This window comes from Syzygium oleosum, unplaced genomic scaffold, assembly GCF_021117445.2.
Source record: "Syzygium oleosum isolate NSW1041296 unplaced genomic scaffold, Sole_v2.1 Sole_v2.03, whole genome shotgun sequence".
Taxonomy (NCBI): domain Eukaryota; kingdom Viridiplantae; phylum Streptophyta; class Magnoliopsida; order Myrtales; family Myrtaceae; genus Syzygium; species Syzygium oleosum.
In genome coordinates, this window is record NW_026607487.1 from 16,580,826 (window position 1) to 16,602,349 (window position 21,524).

Genomic DNA, 21,524 nt, shown 5'->3' on the forward strand with positions numbered 1-21,524 from the left:
AATCAAGTGACTAACATTGACTTCAATTCGATGCCATCAAGTTAGGTCGGTGATTATACAGGAGTATCTTTTGTTCGATCGAGATCCGATCGAGAAGTCAGGATTGTCAATTTTTCCTCGATTCGGATAAAATCTCAATTTCCCCCAAATCAAACCTTCGCCCCTTTCCATTTCTATGCAATCACGAGGGTAGAGTATGGATCCGGACATTAATAAGGGCGGCTCCCTCTTTCTCTCTCTCAATATATATAATATAAAAAATATAACAATGACAAAGAAGGAAAATTCCGCAAGACCAGTCGCGCACAGCAGAGCAAAAACACGAATCGCATTCCCGTTGAAAAAGTAAAACGAACCATAATAACGGATGCACACCACCACCACCAAATCCCCAGACAGCCTACCCCCTCTACACCTTTTTCCCCAATCCAGGAAGAAGAAAAGTCGAAAATCCGGAATCGATCCGATCCGATCCGATCCCCCTCCCCCTCCCCTCCCCATGAGCAGCGGCGGTTGCAGCTCCGATGCCTCCGGCGGCGCCGGCGCATCCTCGCCCACCCCTCCCCCGGGGAGGCCCGCCGACAAGGAGAAGCGGAAGGAGAAGGCCCGGGTCAGCCGGACGTCCCTCATCCTCTGGCACGCCCACCAGAACGACGTCGGCGCCGTCCGCAAGCTCCTCGAGGAGGATCCCTCCCTCGTCCACGCTAGGGATTACGACAACCGCACCCCGCTCCACGTCGCCTCCCTCCACGGCTGGATCGACGTCGCCGAGTGCTTGATCGAGTACGGCGCCGACGTCAACGCCCAGGATCGCTGGAAGAACACGGTACCGCCTCTCGTCCTCTACCCCTCTGCTCAAACGCTCCCGTTTCTTGTCCAAAGAATAGGGACTGGATACTGTGAGCCCGCTTATATTGCTTGGCTCACCTAGACTTTGTGTGGAAAATGTCCGACTAAATGGAAGGTCAACGAGAGATTTTCTGATGTCATGCGACTGAGGATTATACGATTTTGGTAACATGCCGCCTTACTTTGTTAAAAGAAAAATGATGTGTCGATTGATATAAGAGCGGTAAGGTAGGTACAAGGAGGAGCTTCTTCGCATTGTAGGGCCATTCAAGAAACTGAACTGTTGGTAATTATTTTCTGGTTGCCATCATTGGGCTGCGATCAACAAGTCCAGAGTGGTTTTCCCAGTAGAACCTTTCAGTCCATAACTATTGGCGGGATGATTGCAGTTCTCTGCTGTCTATCGTTTTGACGTTGCTTATGTGGTGATTTTCCTGGGGCTTGATAAAATCGTGGAAGCAAACAGCTCCTATGATTCTAAGCCTGTTTAATTTCCCAATTTAGTTTGACTGACTAATGCTTCATGGACTTTCGTGGAAGCGCTTGCTTTTACTCTGCATGTGCAATTGATAGATAATTGACGTCTGTAATTTGAGAAGCACAAAATGATTGTCACTGGCTTTATGTTCGTCTGTAAGTATGGAGGAACCGATTAAGGTTCATGGCAGATTGCAACTTACCAGTAGCTGACAATGCATCGTATGATTGTGAACTGTAGAATTACTTGTAAGTGCGTCTCTCGATTTAGTATGCATAGGAAACCTTGCTTTCTGCAATTTCCTGCTGGGGTCATGATCTAATCCAGATTTTGCCTTGACAGCCTCTAGCTGATGCAGAAGGAGCTAAGAAGTATAACATGGTGGAGTTGTTAAAGTCGTATGGAGGCTTATCTTATGTAAGTATGCTATTTGTCCTCCCCCACCACACCCCCCCCCCAATTTTTTTTTCCGTCCCTGTTTCGCTCTTTCTATTTCTAAATTTCCAATGTACATGATTGTGATTCTTATATCCGGGACTTGTTACTTCATTTTCATTCTGAAAAATATGCAAAGTCATTGGGATGAGGCTACCAATAGCATAGGTCGCTCTTATACTTGGTACCAAAATGGAGATGAAGGCCTTTTGTCTAAAACGGCATGACAGGATTGGCTTTTAACAATCATTTAGTTATACACTAGTGCCTAGGTAGGTAAAAGGTCGTGTTCCATATTATAATGGAAACTCTTCTTTGAAATCTATATGGAGATTTGAATGGTGATTGGAGTGTCTTTTCCTTTTCCATTTTACTTTAATTTTTAGAGTTTGAATGAGAATTTCATTCAATGATGAATATATCAAATCTTTAAAAACATATAAATGGCAAAGTTTAAAGTCACCTTGAATAATTTTCATAGTTTTTGGACGGGAAAGCGAGGAGTATTCTCTGGACAGCTTAAACCTGAATCATGTGGGCACTTTGTTGTCAAATCACAGATAATTTATCATGCTGAAGGATGCCGACTGTTACTAGAATGGTGGCAGTGTTAATTTAATGTTCCAAAATTCTTTGTGGAAGAGAATCAAGTGTTCTTTTTAAATTATGGATCCCTAGAGGATTAGTATATTATGGTTGGTATTGGTATGTCCCTCTTTACCTTTTTTCCTTTTCCTTGGTGGAAACTTGTAACTTGAGGTCATATTAAATTGAAAGTGAGTTAGTTGAGGAAAAGGTTTGAGAAGATTATATTTTCACAATCTTTCTCACTGAGAAAGAATGCTTTATTATTTATTTCATGAAAGAGAAAACATTTTTTCCTTTTCCTTGGTGGAAACTTGTAAGTTGAGGTCATATTAAATTGGAAGTGTGTTAGTTGAGGAAAAGGTTTGAGAAGATTATATTTTCATAATCTTTCTCACTGAGAAAGAATGCTTTCTTATTTATTTCATGAAAGAGAAAAAAAAAGGAAAAAGAGCTAGCTCATTTCCCATTCCCAATCAGAGTTGTATCAGCAATCTTAGTATAGCAGCTACATAGATTAATTAGAGCATTATGGTTTCTTGGGGTTCCTCTTTGGAATGAAATCTGTTTTGAAGGAGTCACATTGTTTACATGCTTCATTATACGTGCACAAATGCATGAATACAATGAGGAGTAATGCACATAAATCATATGAATGATAGAAAATTAAATTGAATGTCTTTGTGCTTGTTTCTTTTTTCACATATTACGCTGAAGCATAATTCATATTACTGTGGTATTTTCTGGATGCCTAAGGATATCAATGATCAAGAAACGTTTTCTTCAATATTTGAAAAATGTTTAGGTGAACTATAATTGAACCATTGGAGATTTGTGGTCACCAGTCATTTTAACCTCATTTCATGTAAAGATTATCTTTCCACCCTAGAAATGAAAAGGGGCAATATAAAACCGATTAGTTATCACATTTATGGGAACCAAGAACATATCTAACTTTTTAAGTATCTTGTGTTTATTTTCATATGACTTTAGTTTCTGCTAAATTTTAACCTTCATTTACCGTCTGGAGTCCGGTTAATATGAATGCTCTAACTGGTCTCATACACAGTAAATGCTATGGTTCAGTATTGCTTCAATCATGGCAATCAACCAATTTGATCATCGCATAAATTTGTCTTTAAGTGTTCAATGTTCGTTGTTTTGTGATGTACTGATTGCATTTGGCCAATTTTAATTGTGGTATGCATGATGCAGGGCCAAAACGGAAGTCATTTTGAACCAAAGCCTGTTCCACCCCCATTGCCTAATAAATGTGACTGGGAAATTGACCCTTCTGAGCTGGATTTCTCTAACTCACATATGATAGGGAAGGTAAGATTTTAGATTGCGGGCAAGAGTTGTAAACCCCACCCCCCCTTTCTGTCTCTCTCTCTCTCTCTCTAAGAGTGTGCGTGCGTGTGGATGTGGTGTGCATGTGGGTGGAATCGGAGGCACTTTGTCATGTGTGGTAACTCTATCCATAGGAATTTTCTTCTGGTCAGAAGCACTTGTCTCTATCACAAGAAGAAAACCACTGATTATTGTGGTCCATCATGTTGCATCTTAGGCTGCGTTTGGTCGACCGGATAAAAGCCAGGATATGATATGTTTTATCCTATCCTGTGTTTGGTGGTGGTCCAGGATAAGATAAGGTCGGATATAGACCGGATATAGCCCGGAAAAAAATCCGAGGGGGGAGGTGGGATAGACCCGGATAGGATTTCTAATGCCTATTTTTCCAGAAACCCTACGCTCCACTCGCCGTCATCTTCATCCCCACACCTTGTGCGCTTTCACCAAAAAAATTTCTTGGCTTTTTTTCCTTCACCGACTCCTCCCCCCGGACCCGTGAATAGCAAAAAAAAAAAAAAATTATCATATCCGACTTTAAATCCGTAGTCCACCAAACAGTGGATAGGATATGAAGAAATCCCAGGATTTCTTATCCTATCCTATCCAGTCCTATCCTGTTTAGAAATCCGGACGACCAAACGCAGCCTTATGGTCTTCGAGTCTTCTATTGTGCAAGTCATCATAATACTGGTTTAGTTCTTAGTCTGCCCTTTTGTTTAAAACAAATGGGTCAAACAGATGGTGTATTGACTTAGGAAACATCAAGGGATTTTACTAAATTCAGGCAGTCAGAATCATCATTAGCCTTTATTATCATATTTTTTTAGGAGTACCAAAAGGTAATACTATTTTTTCACAGCAGACAGCTACTGTGGTCATTGGTGAGTATAACACATCCTGGTGCTCCTTACTTCTAATTGGTGCTCCTTGAATGTGAAAAGAATATATAGCTATTATTACTCACGGACAACAGCATTATCTGGAAGTTTATCCCTGGGGTTGTGGAACTCTTACTGCACCGCTACTTCTAGTTCATTATCTCTTTTTCGCGCTTCTTTATATTATGCCTTGTAGTTTCCATTTGCAGTTTCTTACTCGAAGGCAATGATTGTGCAAAGTTTGTCATGTGCTCTTGTTCTGCATGCTTTAGTGATCTCATTAGTAGCTGCTGTACATCTAGGGATCCTTTGGTGAGATATTGAGAGCAAATTGGAGAGGAACACCAGTTGCTGTCAAACGCATTCTTCCATCTCTTTCAGACGACAGATTGGTAATGTAAGTACATGTTTCTTGTATGATTTGCTATGGTGATGTGCAACAGAAGATATTCCTGATCCATTTGTGTGAAGGTAACGTGGATCATGTGCTTATGTATCCAGATAAACATGAATTTACTCCTTCGGTTTATATTGGAACTTGCAGTACCATCTACAGATTGGCAAAGCCAGAAGAAAAGGACACATATTTTTGCTAGGCTATGCTATTAAGGAGCTATCCTGAAGTTATTTTGTCAATTTGATCTTAGCTATATGCTGATAATTGAATCACATGAATCCAAAATTTCGGAATTATAAAATATTTATGTGTCTACAACTCTACATTCACTGAAAGGAAATAATGACCCACTTCGTATTATAGCTCTATTTGAATTTCCAACAAATTCTTTCAGGATAGCAAAAGCAATCTCATCTTTCGGTTTTTTTTTTATTCAGTCAGGATTTCAGGCATGAGGTTAATTTGCTAGTCAAGCTTCGCCACCCTAACATAGTTCAATTTCTTGGCGCTGTCACCGAGAGGAAGCCTCTTATGTTGATAACGGAGTATTTGCGAGGGGTACAGAATGGATATCATGCTTTATTGAAACTTGCTGTTCCTTCTCTCGGATGCTTGATGCATATCGCACTTTTGCTTGTACTCGGTTTGAGACATTTAGTTACTCATGTAGGGTGATCTTCATCAGTACCTAAAGGAGAAAGGTTCTCTCAGCCCCTCAACAGCTGTCAACTTTGCTTTGGACATTGCCAGGTGCTTATTACTTGAGATTTTCCATCTTATAGGTCACTATACAAGAAACTAAATGCTACTCTTTGTTCACATAATCTTTTCGCATGTATCTTCTTAGAGCTGAGGTTTATGGAGGAGACCTTTAAGGAAAGAGACGTGAAAAAAATCTCACTGATTGTTATTCACTGAATTGCCTGCGTGTATAACTTTTTATGCTCATGTTATCTCCCTACTCACATATTCCTGGGGAAAGGGAAAGTGAATGAATCAGCTATGAAGGTTTGGTTTGTTAAGATAGTTCATATTTAATGAGAAAGTTTCTCATCCATTAGTTACGCAGAGAGTGTTTGTCCTGGTTCTTGTGTACTATGTGACCTTGGGAACCATCCCAACGCGCATAGTTTTTAAACTTGGAATCATTCTATTCCTCTTCCCCTTCTTATGTAGGCTGCCCAAGTTATTAGACCTCAACACCCACAGGTAGAGGAAATTAAGTTAGCGGTAAATGTCTTGACAGCCCATTTTGGACCCTGTCGTCTTGTCATTTGTATCAGTTTTTCCTGTCATCCGTTAAGTCAAATAGACTGTGAGGATGATTCCGATGGTACACTTAAATATTTCAAACAGAACTGCTAATAGTTGAGCATGATATTTTGTTAGCCGCATGGTTGTAGTGCACAGATTTTTTTTCCGGGCATAAATCTTTCAACATAATGGCTAACAGGTACCCATGATGATCTGTTGTTGTTCGAATGCTTGTAGTGCACATTTGTTTAGATGTATCTTATTTTGAAAGGGGGGGAGGGAGGGGGAAACTGACTCTTGTAGTATAGTGGAATGTGATATTGACAATTGCCAGCTACATTATGCTAAACAACTATACTTTTTTGGATCAGGGGTATGGCATATCTGCATAATGAGCCAAATGTCATAATTCACCGAGACTTGAAACCTAGGTGAGCATCTTTGTGCCTAGAATATGGTGAAGTTTCTCTCTACTAATACAATCAATGAAATTCCTCATCCTTCTCATTTGTTCTTGGGTGATTTCCTTCCTTTGGGACTTCTTATTTTTATCGACTACATTCCTGAATCTGCCGTCTGAATTGTTTCCAGGAATGTCCTTTTAGTCAACTCTAGTGCCGACCATTTGAAAGTTGGAGATTTTGGACTAAGTAAACTAATCAGGGTTCAAAATTCTCATGATGTCTATAAAATGACTGGCGAAACAGGAAGTTGTGAGTGTCTCAAAGGAACTTTTCTGTATATAACATGATAACTCATGCTGATTTACATTTTTCTTCTTAACTATGTCTCCTTTTGCCATGGAACAAACCGAAGACCGCTACATGGCTCCTGAAGTTTTTAAGCATCGGAAGTATGATAAGAAGGTTGATGTTTTCTCATTTGCCATGATACTATACGAGGTAAGTGTCCATTTGTTCGGCTTGGATATCAAGGATTGAAGTACTTGAAGTTTCTTTTCTTGATAATATTTTCAATGTACAGATGCTTGAAGGAGATCCACCGATGTCCAATTATGAGCCATATGAAGCTGCCAAATATGTGGCAGAAGGCAATCGACCTATCTTCCGCTCGAAAGGATACATCCAAGATCTGCGAGAGTAAGTTGATTCTGGATTTATTAAAACCAAACGTTTGGTGCTTTCCAAATATAGTCTGAACTTAAATCAAATTCTAAATGGTGAAAAGAACAAGCTATGCATATTTTTTTTCATAGAAGAGCAACTATTAGATTGTTGTGAACATCATGTGCATGAAGGTTTCTTAATCGACAGCCTTGTGCAAAGTAGGATAATCTTTGAGTTGCTTGATTAGTCTAGTGTGAAAAGAGCGTAAGACTACTAAAGTGTACCCTTGGGCAGTTCTGTCAAGTCAATAGTGAGAAGTGCGAATTTTCTCTGCCATCAGTGTATCAAATGAATTTTCTTAAATCATCAAATAGCCTTTGTAATTGAGGAAAAGTCCCCAAAAATTGTTAAATGGGTTCCTGTCTTGTCAAATTAGGATAGCTTCATCTTTCTTCCGTATACTTTGGTATTTTATCCCCCTAAAGCTTTTGGCAAGTGAAAACTTGTCTCTCTGTGCTTGACTAAGCTCTTTAGAGGAATGCTTGCTTGGATTTCTGTCATTCTCTTCCATGAACAATACTTTGGGATGGATAGGCTTGAATTTGCTTTCTTGCCAGATATGACAATACTTCTTTTGGATTTTCTTATCATATGAGCAGTCCTTCAACAGTCTCGTGAACCTCTTTATCTCAATAGAAGGAATCATTGCTCTCGACTCTTCTTTGGACTTGACTTCTTATACGAGTCCAAAACATATTTTTGGGAATGCATCACTTTCTAAATGCTGGGTTGCTGATTTTTTACGTGGAATATTTGCAGTTTAACAGAGCAGTGCTGGGCCGCCGACATGAACAAAAGACCTCCATTCCTGGAAATACTCAAGAGACTCGAGAAAATTAAAGAAACTATGCATACTGATCATCACTGGAGCTTATTCAATGCTTAATGCTGAATCGACAGGGATGTTAAGTTGGATCTATCTATGCTGTAATTTACTGTCACACTCTTGTGCCCCTGATCGTGCACAGTTCAGATGGCTGCTGTGTAGAAGCAATTAAAGGTTGTGAGAATAATTCACTCACGCTTTGAGGCCAGATTCTGAATGTGAAGACTGAGCAGAGTGATGTATTTCCTGAGTTAAGATTGCAAGAGTCTTATATTCTTGATCAACCGTAAGAAAGCCAAGCATTGTCCAGGTTGACACATTTGCATCAAGCCGAAGTCATTTGACCACATTTCTTTTGTAATATAAAGTTTTAGTCCGCTGTGGTCCCTGGTCCATTTGGAGAAATCAAAAGGATTAATGTTTCTTTTTACCTCGATAAATTCCGAATGCTTATGCCAAAACTCTCATTGTGTTTCAGTATTGTGTCGTCGGTTGTAAAAAACCCGTAACGTTAATTGTGCAACAAAACCATGCTTTTGTCGACTGACCGACCGATGCAGATTGCTTTGTTTTTGCTGCTTCCCTCATAGTCTTTCTTTTCCAAAGTACAATATGAAAAATGGCCTTTGTCCTACAACTGGTTTGCGCACGTGAAGTATCCAAGGAAAGGAAGAGGGCTGGTGGTCCTCATGGAACCATCTACAACTACAAGGGCGGTTACTTCACCTCACTGCTCTGTATTCTCTACTTTGAGTGGAACAGAAGCTAAACAACCATGGGGATCTGAAAAAGTAATAAATCTTACGCATCGGTGCCAATTGAGTCCTAAATCTTTTTATTTTTGTGCCAATTTAATCCTTCCGGCTAATTTTAACCAGATTTTGGTGACGTGGACGCCGGCGGTGCCATGTAAGCCCGCTGGTGATGACATGGACAATTTTTCATAATATTTTATTATTTTTTAGTTATTTTTTTCTTTGTTCCTTCTTTTCTTTTTCTTTCTTCTTTCTTTAACCTTTTTTTCGGTGATTGGCCACCCCAGCCATGGCGGGCCGTCGCCCGCCACAGGCGAGGCTAACCCTTGCCTAGGCGAGGGCATCTCGGCTAGGGGAGCCCTCCCCTAGGCAAGGCCTGGCAAGGGTTAGCCTCGCCTGGGCAAGGGTGAGCCCCGACGGAGGCTCCCCTCGCTGGGGCTCGCCCTTGCTTGGCCGGGGCTTGCCCAAGCCGCGTTGGGCATCGCCCGGGCATGAGGAGGCCGACCCACGCCCGGGCAAGGGCAACCCGCCTAGCCATCGCCGGTGGCCGGTTACCGGCAATGGGAGGAAGAAAGCCAAAAAAGAAAAGAGAAAAAAAGGAAAAAAAAAATCAGAAATATAATAATTAAAAATCGAAAAAATATTAAAATATTATTATAAATTATCCACGTCATTACCGGCAGGCCTACGTGGCACTGCCAGCGTCCACGTCACCAAAATCTGGCCAAAATTAATTGGAAAGACTGAATTGACACAAAAATAAAAAAATTTAGAACTCAATTGGCACTAAAAAAAGTTTAAAACTAAATTGGCACAAATACAATAAATTAAAGACTTTTTAAACACTTTTCCCGGAGATCCTGTTAACGACCATTTCGCCCAAATACTACTTCGTCTCACTAGCCAGATCCTTCCGAGTATGGTGCTTCCTATTTAGAAGCATAACGTTAACTTACTCAATTTTCTACTGCACGACATTCGACATCACAATTAGAATCTCTTTTTTTTTTTTTGATAATCTGGATTCCCGCACCGGCCGCACTACAAGGGTCCGACCGGCCAGGCACCAACCGGAGGAGAGCTAATCTAACACCACAAACTAGCCTCCATGTAAGTCAAGAGTATGATAAGGCTACGCGGCAGAGGGGACTCAAACTTGGGACCTGGGACCACAAGTCCTACACCCTTACCACCGCAGCCAACCTTTTGGAGGCATCACAATTAGAATCTTCCTGGTTATAATTTGGCTTCTTTCAAGCCAACTAATAAACCCGGTACGGCCTGATTTGACGGTGAAAACCAGTTTGGTCAAATCATCACAACTACCAAGTTGTCCAACTAACCAACTCCACATCAGTAAAATTATTGATGCGAATCCAGACTAGAGACCTTAGTAATAATAACTCACTAGGAATGATAACAACCAGATCTTTCGGAAAATTATTTTTTTTCTTTCTTCTTTGGCATAATTCCTACTTAGGATCTCAAGGAACTGTCGACAAAGTAGGCATCCCAGAAAAAGTTGTATCACCGTCGAAGTGTTATGCAAAAGTACATACAACATTTCTAAGCGATTATAACAAGATTCAAATGATTTTCTTTTTCTCGAAAAAGGTCTTCAAGTGCCATAGTTGCAAGCCAGCCACAGACAGGCAAACAAAAAGCGAAAGGCCACTGAGCCAGGCCATTTTAGCGTTAGTAGCTTGGTTGAGCTCCTCCATTTCCTCTTCTCTGATATAGAGCAAACGAACATGTCAAACCCAACATTCCGCGTAACATATCTAGTTTCAAGAGTACATATACCGTTACCTCTCGCGAAGATAAAACATCTCGGTATGAATGGAGTCGATAGTCTCGTACAGCTTCTTCAGTTCCAATTCCATGACCTGGCATTCAGAAGACGACAATATGCAAAATTAGCTCATCCATCTAGAACAAGCCTACACTCCAGATCATTCGTAATCTTTTCCTTTTCTATTCAGTTGTAGAATCTCCAAAGATAGACTGGGCAAAATTTGATCCTCCCCTATCTTACCTATCTTCAGTAATTCCCCTCATACAATGCAGTTTAACTTACAAATCAGGGCTCGCAATTTCTGACACAAATTAACACGACTATTTGGCAAACTCGAAAGTAACGCGACTCCATAAGTAAATTTTATAAAAGAATTAGCAAAAATATAGGATTTTTCAATGACTCGACTTGACACGGTTACAAAACCTAATTATAGAACGTGAACACGAATTGTCAAACCTTGAAAAGCACATCACCGTGCACTAACTGGAACCAACAAACTAAAAACTGTAAAAGCGCATCCATAACCAGAACCAAACTAACTAAAAGTCTAAAAACAGCAAAAGCACATTCACAACTCCCATCTTCCAGGTCGCTATCTGAAATAAGCAAATTTAAACTAGCTTTCTAATGTGGACCCCTTCTTCGAAATGAACATAAAAAAAAAAAAGCCTCCACTCCAACTCAAGACCAGGGAAACTTTCTCATGAACTTCAATTTTCCATCCAGAAGCAGTTGTGGAAGAGCCAAATTATCATCTTTATGGATTCATCAAGCTTTTGCACGCGGCAGGTAATCACCAATCGCAGTCTCAGTTTTACCGATAGCAAGTATTCTTATGGTCTAAATTGGCTGAAATTTCCAACCCGGGTGGGAGCAGAGATACCCAATGTATCCAGAGCCAAAACATTCACAAATCCCAACACATAACCACAACTTCAGAAGAAAGAAGAAGAAGTGAAATCACTTACATCGACTTGGCCTTTCTTGGCAACGTTGGACCAATCACTGGCAGCCACACCGGTCCTCCAGTCGAAATCAACCGTCAAAGTCGCTTCGGGCTTGTGCTCGGGAGCCCACAAGCAAGCCGTGTAATCCCCAGCTTCGGCGACCGTGAACGCGAACTGCCCCGACTCCACATTCTCCGATTGGTGATAGCTGGTCCCGTGCGGAGAAGTCACCTAAACAGCAGTTCAATCAGGAAAACAAGGGGGAGGGGGGGCTAAAAAAAAACAAACAAACCCCAGATCACCAAAAGCACAAACAAGAAGGTTCTCGACCCGATGCAATCGCGGCGTAAGAAGGGAAGGGGGATTCGATTATTCCCGAAAGGGAGCTCACCCGGGCGGAGAGCCTGTGAGATTCGGGCAAGGGATGGCCTTCGTGAGGATTGACGACGGCGAACTTGCCGACGGTCATGGAATTGGCTCGGATGTCCTCGGCGATGCACTTGGTGTGGCCCGAGTGCAGCTCGAACCGGAGCGAGTGAGACGCCGGCGCCAGGAACCCTAGAAGCGTCGCGACGAGGACGGCGTGGAGGAGACGAGAGGCGTGCGGCGGGGACACCATCGTTGCCGGTTCGTGAGGGAGCGAAGCGACCGACCGGAGAGAAGAGTCAGCGCCGCTGGTCCGAACGAGAGAGATCTGCTGCTGTCTGAGGAAGGAGGAGATGGGGGCCGGAGTTGATGGGGCGACAGCGTGAGGTGTCGCCGCCCAGTCAAAAACAGACACGTGGCACGGAGATGGTTCTTTTTTTTTTGTGAGGGCTCTGGACATTTCGAAGATCATCGTACGACCCTTTCTACATGGTCTTAGCCCTGAGCATGGCCTGAAAAGGATCAAGGAGGGACGGGGATGTCTGGCTTGATCGGTTGTAGGGTCGTAAAACAAGACGTTGTAACCCAGATAAATGAAAATACCTTATTATTGTGAGGTAATACCTAAATCACACGCCAAGGATCCATGACAACCCCCGGTTAGGAGAATATCGTCTAATCCCTTTCTACATAGTCCAACTTTAGGAGCATGCAAAGGAACGGCCGAATTGGACCAATTGGTTCTACGCGATTCCCAAAGGCATCGGTTCAATTCTCGGTTTCCAAAGTATGACCGATATGTTTTTATTTTAATTTCTTACAAATTCGTTAAAATTAAGCCCTAATCCCTTCACATTGTTCACAAACACAGTAAAAAACAGAGGTATTAAGGCGAAAACAGAAGTAATCGTCCTCAGTGGATTCGCTCTCTCGTAAGGATCTCTCCGAGCTAGAGCTCGCGAGAGAGAGGAAAGGGACAAGAGAGGAGCGAGAATTTGGAGGGGAAATTAGGTGTTAAAATGTTTGTTTGTTCGTCTGCTTTTCATTTCTCAATCTCATCTTTCAAAATCTCCTGGAGCCGATGGGCGTCACGCCCCTTTGCGCGCTACGCCATCACAAGGTGCTCGCCGCAATCCGCGGCGTGATACTTCCTATAATGAGGGCTATAATTCACTTCGCCAGGTAAACTCCACGCGATTTTCCCAGATAGCCTATGACATGAATATAAACGAGAACAAACTGAAAGGAAAGAGAGAGAGGCACGAAACATTACAATTTACAAGCACAAACAAGTCACGGTAAACCGGGGCTTAGACAGTGCAGCAACTGTTAGGGTTCGACCACCAAACCTTACATTAAACAGACGAGCGAAGTTGAAGGCACCGGCGTGTCCCTTCGACAAGTCCAAAAGCTCGAACAGCACCATGTTGTGCTCCTCATTTTGGATCATTTAGATAATGATTCCAAATCTGGATGTTGATCAAGCACCCAGCACTTCAGCCTTCACCCGTGACCAAACCTTACCTTCCCTACAGAAGGGATAAAGCAGGTCCACTCCCGTTCTGTACACATACCGAACATCTCTCTGCATAAAAAAATCCCTAGCGTAATCAAGTCAGCTCGTTCTCCAATGTTTACATTGCCTGTAACGGGAAACTATTCCAAATCTCAGCATATGCGGAGAACAGAAGATGTAGTTAATGAAAGCTTCGACAATGGAGATCGATGGAAGATATTGGGACAGAAAATATACGATTGCATGATTAAAAACTCGAATCCTAATACAAAGGAAAATTCGAAATGCATATTAAGAAATTAAGAAAGAGCATGACATGAAGATCTACTTTTTTACATGAGAAGACATAGAACCTGCTGCATTAACAATTATCCTGGGATATCTCCGATCTTCGGACAACATCAAACCTGGGGAGGGGAAACATCCAGAAAGTACAGTTCTTTCATGATAGGCAATAAAAACCATCATTAAAATAAGTTTCCTCACCCAAGATAAGAATCTACAGAATATGGATCAAGCTTTTGCTTGTATATGCCGTTCTAAGCCTTTTCCACAATGTCTTCTAGAATTTAAAAAGAAAAAAGAGAAAAGGAGAAACATTAGAGAGCTAACATACTGTTGTAAGGTATAGGCCCCTTCAAAAATCTAAATTTAAGAATCTGTCACATTGCAAGCTGCTGCTAACTCCAGACAAACTCACGCAAATAGGAGCAAATCCGCAGCCAACAGATTCAGGGTCATCCAATCAATAATTTACCATACAGTCTCGTGCTCAGTGACCATGAAGACCACCAGACATTTAGTTCAGCATTCAAAATAAAGCCGACCCAAATGTTTGAGCCAAAGAATCAATTCAATCCCGTCTTTTCCACCTTTAGGGCACTGCGTTTCTTGGACTCTTATTTACTTAACACTTACATATACATTAGGTGATAATAATAACAGACCAATGAATTGAGATCACAACGGTGTATAACCAAGACATACGAGCTAGTAGCCTGGAATCAACAACACAGACTGCAGATAATCATGTGATAATAATAACACTTACATATACATTAGGTGATAATAATAACAGACCAATGGATTGAGATCACAACGGTGTATAACCAAGACATACGAGCTAGTAGCCTAGAATCAACAACACAGACTGCAGATAATCATGTGATAATAATAACACTTACATATACATTAGGTGATAATAATAACAGACCAATGAATTGAGATCACAGCGGTGTATAACCAAGACATACGAGCTAGTAGCCTAGAATCAACAACACAGACCGCAGATGATCATGTGTGGCAGTCATATAAGCAAGAACAAGTGAAAACAACACATTCCACAACATGGCGAGAATCACAGTGGAATGCGAGCGAACATCGAGCATTGAGCTCTTTAGGAACAAATTTGTAGCCATTAGTCTGAACTGAGCTTAAATCTCGAAGTCAATGTCAGAGTACACTTATTGTGACAACACCGGCGAGACGAAATGCCGAGACTTTCCATCTCTCCCATCTCGAAAACTATTCCTTTAATTTAACTAGATGGCAGTAACATAAGTTCAATTTGTATTCCTCACATAAAAATTGCCTCCATTATCCTCGGAAATTTTCCGAAAAATCAGCATAATTAGCCGACACAAACCGCCATTTTGCTCTCAGTAATCAAAAGATTAAAAAGCGAAAAATTGCCTGAACGTCACCAATCCCTTCGAAACCCGATCACTCATTCGCGACTTCCAAGGTCTCGGTTCGCTCCCCGGATGCAGGCTCCGCGCTCGCGCTCGAGCTCCGCCCCGCGTCCTTGGCCGCGGCCTCCCTCTCCAATTCCTTCACGGCCTCCTCCTCCGCCGCCTTCTCGGCGCGCAGTATCGGCTCGTAGTAGTCGGGGTGAGCCTCCATGCACTTCTTGAGGGCGGCGGTCGCCTGGTAGCACTTGTCCACGATGTCCTCCTTGCTCTTCTCCGCCTCCTCGATGCACTTCTCCCAGTCGACGAACGCGTCCCTGCAACCGCCGGCCTTCATGAAGAGGCAAAACCCGCACTCCCCTTCCTCCTCCTCCGCCGCCTCTCCTCCGCCGCCTCCGGCATCCGCCTCGACCCGGTCCGAGCCCGGCTTCTCGTCGGAACCGTGGCTCTCTAGGGTTTTCGTCCCGACTGGGGAGGGATCCGGAGGATGGGCCGACGGATCGGAGCTCGGGGGTCCTGGAGGAGCGGCGGCGGCGGACATGGATTTCGGAGGAGGAGGAAGATCGGAGATTCTGATCGGAGATGAAGCGGCGAGAGCGGCAGAGATGAAGAAGAAGGAGGATTTCGGGTTCGGAGCTTGGAGTCGTCGTTGAAGAAAAGAGTGGATTTGCGTAAAACCTCCTTAAAACCCCCCTCTTCTCCTCTTCCTGGGCGGAAGTTTCCGACCCCCGCTTTGCTTTGCTCCTCGCACGCGCGCATCACGTGAGCTCCTCTCTTGGTTTTTTTTTGGGGGTCAAAAACAACAATAAAAAATCCCAAACTTATAGATATATCTGTGTGACACGTTTACTTTCCGTCAAAATTCTATCAATGAGAATCCTTAGAAATCTGCCTATATGATTAGCCAGAAAACCAACAATATTGACATGGCCCCCACGTGGCAAATCATTTAACAGAATCTTGTAAATGCGTCACACGGATATAAGTCTAGAGTTTTTTTTTTATGTCACTTTGAAATAGTTTGTGACTTTTTCGTTTTTTTTTTTGCTTCTGAATTCTCACGGTCCTTTATTTTTGTAACTATACATTTTGAGTTAACTTTATCGATCATATAACAAATCACGTCCCTCGACAGAAAGGAAAAAAAGTATACGTTTACCAAAATTTATCGGCAAGTAACATTACGTGCTCTCTCGTAACTACTCGAGTTTTCGTCATATTGTAATCTCTGTAGCTAATATCTAAAGCCGAAGTTTCCTTCGCCGGCCGGAGCGCTTCACAGTCGGACATCGCAAACCGTTCGGGCAACTCCAGACGAAAAAGGAAAAATCTCCACTATTATGTGACAAGTGTCATTATTTCCATCATTCGAGTGATTGAATTAATCACAAGTGCCAATGCTCAATAGGCATAAAGGTCCCGGGGAAAGCTAAAATCATAGACTAGGGGTTCGACTCGTACGCTTTGTAAAGGGGTAGTAGAAAGGAAAAAATTAATCACGAGGGGTCTAATTGCAAAAAGTGAAAAAGGCGTGTGGTGCGATTTAGCGCATAACGCGAGAATCGAGGGTGCAAAGTGAAAAGTGGGTCGAACATCAAGAAGAGGGAGACCAGAACACAAGCGGGGGTCAGCTGTCCGCGAGCCCGTCTCGGATTTCAGACTCTCTCCTCGTCTCCTGCAGAACGGATCGATCGAGGGAGGATGAACAACCATCACAGTCAGGGCCAGCAGTCGAGCGAGAGCAAGCACGACGATGACGCCGCGCTCACCGATTTCCTCGCCTCCCTCATGGAGTACACCCCCACTGTAAGCCCCGAAATTCCGCTTCAAAATCGATGCTTGTCGATGTCCGCAGCGAGGATCGGCGCTTCTTGTTGTTGCTGTTGCTGTTGCTGTTTTTTCGGTTCGATTTCTCATGGGTCGGGTCTTCTCCCGCGGCGCTGTTGGTTCCCTAACCCAGGTGCCCGATGAGCTGGTGGAGCACTACCTGGGGAAGAGCGGGTTCCAGTGTCCTGATGTCCGACTGTAGGTACTTCCGTGCTCGCGTCGAGTTCGATTTCGCTTTGCTTTGGTGTGCAATTGGGTTGTGTGTCTAGTTAGATGAATGTGACCCCACTGTGCCCGATGCGATTCTGAGCTCCGGAGAATCGTAGGTTCCGGCAGATGTCGTTACTTCTTCCTTAGGATTTGAGAAGTCGGTCGATTTCCTCCCCTAGCGAGCTATGATTTTGGCAGGCGGGTCTTTGATTGTGGAGAACTATGTGGCTGCAACATTTATTTCGCATTAGTCGCGACGAATCAACCGCTAGGTTGGGGATGGTTGATTCTGAGCTTCTTCTTCGAGCTGGTAAATTCTTCTTAGTTAGGTATTGCAACTTAAAACTTGCTCGTGGCAGCCAATATTTGTCTCCTTTTTCTCTCAATCATGCACGGCAAAAGACACGCTAGAATTCTGCTGTGCACTGTCTCCTGTGGGGTTTGTGGCAGAAAAGCAAGAAGCTTTATGCTAACTCTGTCTGTTATTTGGACCTGATTGCGAGCTTCTTTGAGCTTGTGGAATCTTTTTAGTTAGGTACAACTAAAATTTCCTCATGGCAGCTAGCGTTTGGCCCCTTTTTTTTTCTCCTTTCTAATAATCTATGGCAAAAGACATGCTAATATTCTGCAGTGCCTTGTATCCTCTGGGGTTGTGGCTTGAAGGAAAGCAAGAAGCTGTATGTTAACTCTATCTGTTAATTGGGACTTGATATAAAGTAAACGGAAAACTTTATGCGTGTTCATTATTCATTGTTATGAATGATTTCACTTTTTCAGTGATGTTTGTAAGGAACAAAAGATTCATGGATGAAGATGTAATTGAAAGGTGATTACAGATTCATGGATAGAGAAGATGATGAGAGTTTTGACTGAAAGAATTCACATAGTGGGTTAGCCTCGAAGGATTCCGAACAATGTTGGAAATATTGGTGGCAAATCATTGAATTTGGATATGATATTGTCGTAATTGGAGGAGGTGGGCATTAGTAATTCTATTAGAGTCTGGAGAAGAAACACTTCCCAATGAGAAGACTCAGAACTGCATTATCATTATGTTGCTATCATGTGCCCACTTGGCAATGGCTGAACTACCAAAGTTCTAAAGATTTTGTTATAGGATATGTTATGGATTTCAGATGAAGCACAGCATGATCGTGGTTCGTCTAGCATCCTGATGACCATGAAAGTTGCACATTACATGATCCTTAAATAGCTTTATTTTTTTACTTGTCGGGAGAGGTAATCAGATCGACCTAACTCCTTCCCTGCCTTTTCTCCATAAGGTTCCTTGTACATTTTTTTATGGTTTTCTTTTTATTGTTTTGGGGGGGGGGAAGGGAGGGGAGGTAGATAATTTAAGTCATACCTCCTAAATTCTATTTTCCTTGCTTCAAACTAGGAATGGACTATGTGTGAAAAAGATAATGCCTTTTTCCAGAGTCATTGAAATGTACGTGCGTCTTGATTAAGATTGAGGGTATTGTGGTGGGCGATAATCTGGTGGGACTAGACACCAATAACCCTATGGCTGCGTTTGGTCGACCGGATAAAAGTCAAGATAGGATATGTTTTATCCTATCCTGTGTTTGGTGGTGGTCCAGGATAGAATAAGGTCGGATATAGACCGGATAAAAAAATCCGAGGGGGGGGGGGGGTGGGATAGACCTGGATAGGATTTCTAATGTCTATTTTTCCAGAAACCCTACTCTCCACTCGCCGTCATTTTCATCCCCACACCTTGTGCGCTTTCACCAAAAAAATTTCTCGGCTTTTTTTCCTTCACCGACTCCTCCGGACCCGTGAATAGCAAAAAAAAAAAAAAAATTTATCCTATCCGACTTTAAATCCGTAGTCCACCAAACAGTGAATAGAATATGAAGAAATCCCAAGATTTCTTATCATATCCTATCCAGTCCTATCCTGTTTAGAAATCCGGACGACCAAACGCAGCCAAAGTTAATTCGTTGGACCTAATTACCTAAATTATTTAGTGTTCTAGACAAAGAGAGTTTTTTTTTTATATGAATCTTTGGATATTGTCACATTTATATTTACATAGGGAGTTCACTGATTCTTTATGGCATGGAGTATTGATTCTTATTCTCCCCTGTACGTGCAGAACAAGGCTGGTAGCTGTTGCTACACAGAAGTTCGTTGCAGATATTGCTAGTGATGCTCTTCAGTATGTAACTGCAGTTATCTTCTTTCTAATAATTGAATTTTGCTGATGTGTTTACCTTTGAGTCGGTAACACTGCTAGGGACGCGTATTATGTTTGACCGAAATGTCTCTTTTAATTTTAGCGTTCACATTTTACATGAGTTGAGGATATATATTTCTTAGTGAATTGACGAAAGAAGGATTTTAATATGAGGACCATGTTTTCAGATTTTATGGCTAAATGAAATTTGTTTTATAATGCAAAAAAAAAAAAGAATGTCTAGGTATAAGAATCTTTAAAGAGGAGATATCTGTACGGACATCAAACTTTTCATTGATTCCTGTATGGAGTTAACAATGGAAAGTTAGCATTTTATCTTACTTGGTGTTGTTATTTCAGCGCTGCTTCCTTTTGCAGTTTATGGGTGATGTGCTAGTCTGACTGAGCTAACTTCCTGAAAGCCTTCTATGTATTTTATAACAGGCATTGCAAGGCAAGACAGGCCTCAATAGTGAAAGACAAAAGGGATAAGCAGCAGAAGGTGTTAACTCATACATCTGACAGTAGCATCTAATCTAATTCTCTCTCTTTTCATGCTGACCTTTTTAATTACAGGATAAGCGCCTAATCCTGACAATGGACGATCTCTCAAAAGCTCTGCGTGAGGTTAGAATCTAGAACTTTCGGTCATTGAAGTGATAGTTTGGCTTGAAAATTTTGCAATTGCCTGTGCTACCTTTCTCACTTTCATCCTCTTACATGTTTAATCTCTTGTGTGGTAGATGATCGATGACAAATTGCCCTTTATTTTTCCGTTTTCAGTATGGTGTCAATGTGAAGCACCAGGAGTACTTCGCAGACAGTCCTTCGGCTGGGTTGGATACTGCCACTAGAGATGAATGAGGGATAATGATGCAAAAAGATATTCCTGGATCTAGAGAAAATGTCCTGGGTAAAACTTGTTTCAAGTTTGCCCTGTAGTATGGTAATGCAGAAATGACGGTAGTTTCTTGTGGCTGTTTTCTGCTTATCTTTACTTTTCGAAAGAAACCATCATGCTGTCATCATATTGCTAAACTTGTATGGAAATCGATGAAGGTGTCCTTGTTAAGGTGCCGGTGTTGCTGTTTTGTATTTTTTGGGATCGAGATCGACTTTGGAGTGTTATAAAGTGGAATTCTGGGAAATGGAATACCGTACGCAGTCAACCGTCGCTATATTATGCATTCTTATACGTTCTTTAAGGATCATGGGAAAGGGAAATTCTCTCCTGCATGAATTTCTGAGACATTTGTCTTCTCTGCCTATGATTGATTTTAAAACTTCTTGTGATGGATCAACATCAGCTCTCTCTCTCTCTCTCTCTCTCTCTCTCTCTCCAAATATCTCACCGGAGCCATTTGGTTTCAAAGATACCTTCAGGACTCCTATGTAATAGCAGACGATCTGATGCCTTGCGATTGCTGATTGTGTGCTTGAAGTGGCTACGACTTCCAACGGGATCAATATCATTCCCTTATACTGTCATTTTGAAATTCCAATGAGAATGCATGCAATTTCAGTAACCAAAACGGAAGAACCATTCGGTCGATGCTGCCTCGCTACAGAGTGTGAAGACAATTCTAGCGAGAAGGTGCAAAAGCAAAATCTCAGTGCAAAATATCAATTTGTTATTCTTCGTCTTTTTTTTTGTTCTTTTTCCTTGTGTAAAGCTTTGCCTGGATTTTTCCTCAACAATCTCTGTCAGACGCATGTCAGTAGTTGAATATATGACTATCTCATTATCGTTGGAATTAACCCAGCCTGTATTCGTTTCATTTCAAAATATGAAATCAACCAAACCTAAAATTGTAGAGCTAAAACAGTTGGTTCTTCAGTTCTGAATAGATGATTGAAGTGCTCCATCAATCAAATAGCTTCCAAGCAAAATTTTTTGCTCCGTGAAACACTTCACATTTTCGCCATGGTGAATGAAAGAAGAGGACGACCAAGATTAACAAGAGTCTCAGCAACGACAGAACAGGAACCTGTTTGAACAGTTTCTTGGCCCTACCTAAAATTTTAAGATCTTTCG

The 21,524-nt window shown here is 42.0% G+C and overlaps 4 protein-coding genes across 6 annotated transcripts; 2 read left to right on the forward strand and 2 right to left on the reverse strand.

Annotated features, from left to right (window-relative positions):
• Positions 1-288: 288 nt before the first annotated feature.
• Positions 289-8,643, forward strand: LOC115672119 (serine/threonine-protein kinase VIK). The gene is made up of 11 exons (XM_030593894.2): positions 289-826; positions 1,670-1,744; positions 3,563-3,679; positions 4,881-4,975; positions 5,413-5,533; positions 5,646-5,725; positions 6,601-6,660; positions 6,821-6,942; positions 7,046-7,131; positions 7,214-7,329; positions 8,116-8,643. Exons 1-11 carry the CDS (start codon positions 368-370, stop codon positions 8,240-8,242), a joined length of 1,458 nt encoding a protein of 485 aa, XP_030449754.1. The 5' UTR covers positions 289-367; the 3' UTR covers positions 8,243-8,643.
• Positions 8,644-10,367: 1,724 nt separating this feature from the next.
• On the reverse strand, positions 10,368-12,386 carry LOC115672120 (transmembrane emp24 domain-containing protein p24delta7). Its single transcript, XM_030593896.2, has 4 exons — positions 12,074-12,386; positions 11,704-11,913; positions 10,747-10,823; positions 10,368-10,668 (listed from the first exon to the last, which is right to left on the reverse strand). Exons 1-4 carry the CDS (start codon positions 12,299-12,301, stop codon positions 10,524-10,526), a joined length of 660 nt encoding a protein of 219 aa, XP_030449756.1. The 5' UTR covers positions 12,302-12,386; the 3' UTR covers positions 10,368-10,523.
• Positions 12,387-14,959: 2,573 nt separating this feature from the next.
• Positions 14,960-15,959, reverse strand: LOC115672121 (uncharacterized). The gene has a single exon (XM_030593897.2). It carries the CDS (start codon positions 15,791-15,793, stop codon positions 15,287-15,289), a length of 507 nt encoding a protein of 168 aa, XP_030449757.1. The 5' UTR covers positions 15,794-15,959; the 3' UTR covers positions 14,960-15,286.
• Positions 15,960-16,874: 915 nt separating this feature from the next.
• Positions 16,875-20,637, forward strand: LOC115672122 (transcription initiation factor TFIID subunit 10). 3 transcript variants are annotated; one of them, XM_056310178.1, is made up of 6 exons: positions 16,875-17,058; positions 17,213-17,277; positions 19,409-19,471; positions 19,934-19,991; positions 20,066-20,116; positions 20,233-20,637. In XM_056310178.1, exons 1-6 carry the CDS (start codon positions 16,954-16,956, stop codon positions 20,341-20,343), a joined length of 453 nt encoding a protein of 150 aa, XP_056166153.1. In that variant the 5' UTR covers positions 16,875-16,953; the 3' UTR covers positions 20,344-20,637. The 3 variants fall into 3 exon arrangements, with proteins under 3 accessions (XP_056166153.1, XP_030449759.1, XP_056166154.1); XM_030593899.2 differs by having other exon boundaries at positions 16,878-17,058; positions 20,273-20,637; XM_056310179.1 differs by having other exon boundaries at positions 16,991-17,058; positions 17,213-17,281.
• The last annotated feature ends 887 nt before the right edge of the window (positions 20,638-21,524 follow it).